Source organism: Pelophylax lessonae (genome assembly GCF_965119305.1).
Source record: "Pelophylax lessonae genome assembly, chromosome: 4".
NCBI lineage: Eukaryota > Metazoa > Chordata > Amphibia > Anura > Ranidae > Pelophylax > Pelophylax lessonae.
In genome coordinates this window covers 143,567,224-143,574,366 of record NC_138771.1, presented here as the reverse complement: position 1 = coordinate 143,574,366, position 7,143 = coordinate 143,567,224, and the positions used below count along the sequence as shown (strand labels likewise).

The window sequence follows — 7,143 nt, the reverse complement described above, 5'->3', positions numbered from 1 at the left end:
GATTAATAATCAGGGTGATGACGTCATGTGGTGGCGCAGGATCCGTACATAGGCTGGCCTCCCGGCAGCGCCATTTCAGCACCATCGGATGGACAGCTCCCTCCCTTCCTCGCTCCATCCCCGCCCGCTCTCCATTGTAGTGGATGAAAAGAAGAGTGTACCGTTGCCTGCACTACCAGCAGTCCTTCCTCCATCCATAGCCCCTCCCTGCTCCCCCCTCCCCCGCCCTGTGTATTGGCTCCCAGCTTGTGCAGTCTCTCCTGGATGTGACTGCATCAGAGCCGCATCCGAGGAGGAGGACCGGGGGGACATCGTACCGACTGATCGCCCGGAACAGGAGGAGGGGAGAATGTCCATGGAGATCGCACGGATCTGAGTGTCTGCAATCCGCTGTCCCCGCTCCGTACATCGCCCTCCTTCTATCTGTGTACCGGGGGGGTGACCCCATCCTGTCCTCCCTACACCGGGGTGTGTCTCATCACCTCTCCGGCTGAAGATGGCGGATCGAGCTGAGATGTTTTCTCTCTCCACCTTCCACTCCCTCTCCCCCCCGAGCTGCAGGTGAGAGATGGGGATGGGGGGGGGGGGGGGGCACATCAAGCAGACTACTGAACATCGTCATATCACTGACAGGAGGGGGAGGGGGGTGCAAGAACATCATCTACACCAGGTGTACCACACTCTCCAATAAATCAATACCCCCCCCCTTACATTGGTGGGAAGAATGCCCCCCCTTACATTGGTGGGAAGAATGCCACCCCCCCCCCCGCACACACACATACTTACATTAGCGGTCAGTGAGAACGCCCCCCCTGCACCAGTGGCCTTAAGTACAATGCCCCCCTTATAGGGGTGACAGGTTGGAAGAACGTATCCCCTTACTTTGTTGGTGGGAAGAGTGACCCTTAACATTATAGGCCAGCGGGAAGAATGCCCCCCCCCCCCCCCACACCTAGCTTACATTGGTCTCCTTAGAAAACATGCTACCCTTGTAGTGGTGGTCAGTAGGAAGAATGCCCCCCCCCCCCACTTACATTGGTGGCCCTTCTTGTAGGAGTGACCACAGGGAAGGATGCCCTCCTTACGTTGGTGGCCTTAAGAACAATGTCCTCATTGTAGAGGTGGCCAGTGAGGAGAATGTCCCCCAGCCTTACATCAGTGGCCTTAGGTAGAAACCCTTATAGGGTTGGGCAGAAAAATGCCCCTTACATTGGTGACAGTGGGAAGGATGCCCTCCTTACATTGGTGGTCAGTAGCTAGAATGCCCCCTTACATTGGTGCTTAGTAGGAAGAATGCCCCCCTTACATTGGTGGTAAGTAGGAAGAATGCCCTCCTTACATTAGTGATCAGTAGAAAGAATGCTCCTTACATTGGTGGCCAGTGTGGAGAATGCCCTCCTTACATTGGTGGCCAGTGGGAAGAATGTTCCTTAAATGGATGGTCAGTGGGAAGAATGTCCTCTTTACAATGGTGGCAAGTGGGAAAAATGCCCTCTTTACTTGGGGAACAGTAGAAAGAATGCCCTCCTTACATTGGTGGGCAGTGAGAAGAATGTCCTCCTTACATAGGTGGCCTGTGGGAAGAATGGCCCCCCTACATTGATGGTCAGTAGGATAAGTGCTCCTTACATTGGTGGCCTGTGTGAAGAATGCCCACCTTACATTGGTGGTCAGTAGGAAAAGTGCTCCTTACATTGGTGGCCAGTGGAAAGAATGCCCACCTTACATTGGTGGTCTGTAGGAAGAATGCCCTTCTTACATTGGTGGCCTGTGTGAAGAATGCCCCCCCCCCTACATTGGTGGTCAGTAGGAAGAGTGCTCCTTACATTGGTGGTCAGTAGGAAGAGTGCTCCTTACATTGGTGGCCAGTGGGAAGAATGCCCACCGTACATTGGTGGTCAGTAGGAAGAATGCCATCCTTACTTTGGTGGTCAGTGGGAAGAATGTCCCCTTACATTGGTGACCAGTGGGAAAAATGTCCCCTTACATTGGTGACCAGTGGGAAGAATGTCCCCTTACATTGGTGACCAGTGGGAAGAATGTCCCCTTACATTGGTGACCAGTGGGAAGAATGTCCCCTTACATTGGTGACCAGTGGGAAGAATGCCCCCCTTACATTGGTGGCCAGTGGGAAGAACAACTCCCCAATCTCACACAAACCATTAGTATCATGCTGCTGACTCTTCCAAGTGACGTGGGCCCTGGAACTATGCAGGAACCATGAGATGGGAGATCACTCAGCCCACAGGTCAAGAAACCCCCTAACAACCTCTTGAGGAACCCTAATATTCCCCAGAACCCTGGTTGAGAATAGCTGCTGTATGTATACTGTCCTGTCTGATGCTAAAAAACAATCGGCATAACAGGAGAAATGATAGACTGACATAGTAGGATGAAATATAAACAGTTGCAGCCATATTGCATCAAGCTTCCATAAGCAGACATGGCTCCTGCCCTGTGATGAGCAGAGCTCTATTACATTAGACAATGCCTCACATACAGATTTCCCGTATGCTATTCCATCAGGGCTGTATATAAAGGATTACCTACCTCATACAGGGAAATATGGAGATCTCTCAGCTAGCCATCTATTTAGAAGCATTTTCTATATCTTGCCAGCATCAATATGTATATTGTACAAAAATATCCATTTCATTGCCTTTATCTTCTATCTGTCTTACTATCTACCCGGTAAACTGTATAAAACGTTGGTTTTCTGAGAAAGTGACAATCATGGATACCTGCAGTGCTGTGAGATGGGAACTGTCCTAGAAGATCTCCCAATATCTATGTGCATAATAAATTCAGCATATAACACGGCATAGTGTGCTTTTTGTGTACTGATCACAGTGCTATGTAGGTCATGTTGTGCCAAGAGATATTTGTATAGAATAATTATATACACAACAACCACTTTAATGGGCATGAATAGTAAGCGATGAGACATGTAGCTGTAGGTTAGGAAGGGCCTCGTTGTGTTTAAATGTATGTTGTCATCTCAGGCAGAATTTGTTTTTTTGGTGGATTGAATAACATAAGGTTTTGTTTTTTTATTATTGTCAACAAAAACTTCTTTCTAGTGCATCCCATAATAATACTGTAGCTAAGTTATTTTGTATGGTAAACATAAGCACACCATTAACAGCAATATCCAAGGATTATACAGCATTGCAGCACCAATGTACAGTGCTTGGATTATAGGAAGAGAAAAAAAAAAGCTGCATTTATAGCCAACCGTACATATACCCACAATGTTCCATCAGGAAAATTTAATGTAACCACATTGTACAATATACAGTCTATACTGGCATGTATTATATCATCTATGCAGGGGCGGAATGGATGATGAAAGGCCCAGTGTTACTATTAGTGGTGGAGCACCAACGATGCAGCCAACTAAACCTTGTAAACATTGCAACACAATTATTTTGCACAATCAAATACTCTGTGTGATAAAATGTAGGTCTCTAAGAAGTGATCGAATCAAGTTGTTGAGCTTGGGTTGGCACAGCACAGATTTATCCAGACCAGGTCCAGTTATCGACTTTAAATTGTTTTAACAGAAAGTAGATTTGATGGTTCATTATGTTTGGTTATTAGGCCACAGTATTTTAGGTTGTGAGAATTTTTAGCACCAATTAAATTGCCCCCCTCCCCAAATTATAATAAAAAATTTAATTCCAAATGTATTATAGAAAATGTACTATTAACCTAAAAGCTGAATTCTGAGCACAGAAAAAAAGAGAGGATATCTAATGCCTATTAGCGGGTAATACCATTACACACTGAACAAAATTATAAACGCAACACTTTTGTTTTTGCCCCCATTTTTCATGAGCTGAGCTAAATGATCTAAGACTTTTTCTATGTACACAAAAGGCCTATTTCTCTCAAATATTGTTCACAAATCTGTGTAAATCTGTGTTATGGCTCTTTCACACGGTCCGCTCCGTAGGCGGATCCGTGTTGCTCAGCGGGGATCGATCTGCGATCCCCGCTGAGCCGGGCGGATGACAGCTCCGTCTCCGCTTGCAGAGCGGAGAGGGAGGTGTCTCAGCCCCCGCTGCCCTCTATGGGGGATCGGATGAGAGCGGACCGCTTGTCCGCTCTCATCAGATCCGATCCGCTCCGATTACTGAACGGATGGAAAAATAGGGTTTCCATCCGTCCAGATTTCAAGCTCAGGATCGGATGCGGATGGCAGCGGGTGTCAGCGGAGGTGTCTCCGCTGACACCCGCTGCCCCATAGAGCTGCATGGAGGATCCGATCAGATCCACCTAAAAAACTGACAGGCGGATCTGATCGGGTCGCCCGTGTGAAAGAGCCCTTAGTGAGCACTTCTACTTTGCTGAGATAATCCATCCACCTCACAGGTGTGGCATATCAAGATGCTGATTAGACAGCATGATTATTGCACAGGTGTGCCTTAGGCTGACCACAATAAAAGGCCACTCTGAAATGTGCAGTTTTATCACACAGCACAATGCCACAGATGTTGCAAGTTTTGAGGGAGCGTGCAATTGGCATGCTGACTGCAGGAATGTCCACCAGAGCTGTTGCCCGTGAATTGAATGTTAATTTCTCTACCATAAGCCATCTCCAAAGGCGTTTCAGAGAATTTGGCATTACATCCAACCGGCCTCACAACCGCAGACCACGTGTAACCACACCAGCACAGGACCTCCACATCCAGCATCTTCACCTCCAAGATCGTCTGAGACCAGCCACCCGGACAGCTGCTGCAACAATGGGTTTGCATAACCAAAGAATTTCTGCACAAACTGTCAGTAACCGTCTCAGGGAAGCTCATCTGCATGCTCGTCCTCCTCACCGGGGTCTCCACCTAATTTCAGTTTGTTTTCGTAACCAACTTGAGTGGGCATATGCTCCCATTCGATGGCGTCTGGCACTTTGGAGATGTGTTCTCTTCACAGATGAATCCCAGTTTTCTTAGATCTTTGAGATCAGCTCATGAAAAATGGTATCAAAAACAAGTGTTGCATTTATAATTTTGTTCAGTATATAATCAGAAAATGCAGACAAGTCACAATTGCTAGTCTTTCTTTTTTCCAAGTGACCAGTCCCCTGCACACTCCATGCATATTTTGACCTTGTATGTCGATGTAAGAACCGCTTTGTTGTCTGGTGACAGAAGTGCTACATGCCCAAGGACTTGCTTGAATCATGTGTCAATAGATCTGCAGAGAACAAGAGTTATAAAGTACATACCAGGTGTAGTAGGGAAAACCATTTTACCTATCCCACAGTTCAGCTTTAACTTAAAGCGGAGTTCCAGCCATTTACTCACCTGTCCAACGGTCCAGCGATGCGGCCGCCGGAAGCCTCGATCCTCTCCCTCGGCGCCGGCATCACTGCTGTGGGCACCCGGCTGTTACAGTTTGCGGCTTCACAGCCGGGTACCCACTGCGCATGCGCGAGTCGCGCTGCGCGCCGTGATTGGCCGGCAATCTTCTGGGACCTCTGACGTGTCCCAGAAGATTGCAGGGAGGGAGGGGGAGAGGAGAACTTCCGCTCAGGGCGCCGCGGCGCTCCGAGCGGAAGTGGGAGCGGGTACCTGTCAAAACTAGGTACCCGCTCCCCCCCCCCAAAAAATGACATGCCAAATGTGGCATGTCGGGGGGGTCAGGACTCCCTAAAGCGGAAGTTCCACTTTTGGGTGGAACTCCGCTTTAATCCTTAACGTGGAAATAAACCCTCCTATCGTTTTCAGCCATCTTGGCCTCTGTTTAATCTTCAACTGCCATTATGCTCCACATGTGACCAGTTATGACTCAGCCATTGGATGGTTTGACAGTTTGGTTGAGAGCACATCCAATGTGACAGTTAGCGTTTCCGGTATGCTGGGAATTTAACAGTTTTTTGAAACTATGAAATTGTTGGGTTTACTTCCACTTTAACTGTATATTTCAAACTGACCCTTAATCATGAACTAACCCTCTAAACCTAATCTTTAGCATAGCAAAATCCCTAAACCTCCCTGAAAAATTCAACCTAACAGTTAACCTGTAGCCTATAATGTTATATTTAATATAAACCTATCTGTAAGTCTAGCCTCGACCTTCAAACCCTCCCCCTAAACCTAACCCCAGAATGCTAAAGCTGGTCATAGATGGATCTTTTTTTTTTTTTTTTGATCACCCAGCCAGCCCAAAAAAGAATAAAAAAACACAATTCCCCCATCCACACATTTGAAGTGGGTGAGGGAATCCTCCCCGCTGCCCTGTTGTATTCTGACAGCAACCTATTGGCCTATTGGCTGCAGCGCTGATGAAGCAAATATTTGTAGTCAGTCCTTAAATTGAGTTTTCTTCAACAAGAACAGCTGTAGATGGATCAAAATTCATCCTGTCACTGCTGTTCGGATGAATTCTAATCCATCTATGACCAGCTTAGAGCTGAACTTTATTTAGAAAATAAGTCCTGCTAGATCACTTCAGGCTGGCCCCGTTTGTAGGTTTAGCTATGTAAAACATTTAAAATTAGGTGCCTATAATGTTTAAAATCCAATAATACATTGTCTCACCCTGCTCTGCACATGCTCAATTGCTCTCCATTTTTAGGCACTGTTGAATTTATAGAGGCCGATCTGCTGACACACTTAAAGCAGATTAAACCCTCCTACCTTTACAGCCAAGGAAGCTGCTTCTGTTTGATCTGCATGGTGCTGCACATGTGATCAATTAGGACACCAGCCATTTGATGGTTTGACAGTTTGGTTGAAGACACAAGCAAATGTGACAGTTAGCAATCCTGGAATTTCAGGAATATAACTGTTTATTGAAACCATTAAATCGATGGGTTTAGTTCCGCTTTATGCTGTTCGGGGGCTCTGAGCTTCAGCAAAATGGCAGCCTCCGGCAGGAAGAAACAGGAACAATGCTGGTGGCAATTTACAGTACACACTTATTTTGGTAGCATAATTATTAATGTGGAATGTATGTTCCATGCTAAAGAAATGTTTTTTTTTATTAAGATGCTATGGGTAGAGTTCTGCTTTAAAGTGAAACTAAACCCATCAATTTACCAGTTTCAAAAAACAGTTACATTCCCGACATGCGGGGAATGCTAACTGTCACATTTGCTTGAGCAGCCAACCAAACTGTCAAACCATCATATGGACG

At 46.5% G+C, this 7,143-nt stretch overlaps 1 protein-coding gene across 1 annotated transcript in view; it reads left to right on the top strand.

Moving 5' to 3' along the window:
- Nucleotides 1–418: 418 nt before the first annotated feature.
- The window catches only part of MAPK8IP2 (mitogen-activated protein kinase 8 interacting protein 2), a 108,122-nt gene continuing 101,397 nt past the window's right edge, over nucleotides 419–7,143 (top strand). Inside the window, exon 1 of the mRNA XM_082255280.1 lies at nucleotides 419–561. Within this exon, the coding sequence (XP_082111406.1) occupies nucleotides 497–561 (65 nt within the window). The 5' untranslated portion in view covers nucleotides 419–496. The remainder of the gene's footprint in view (nucleotides 562–7,143) is intronic.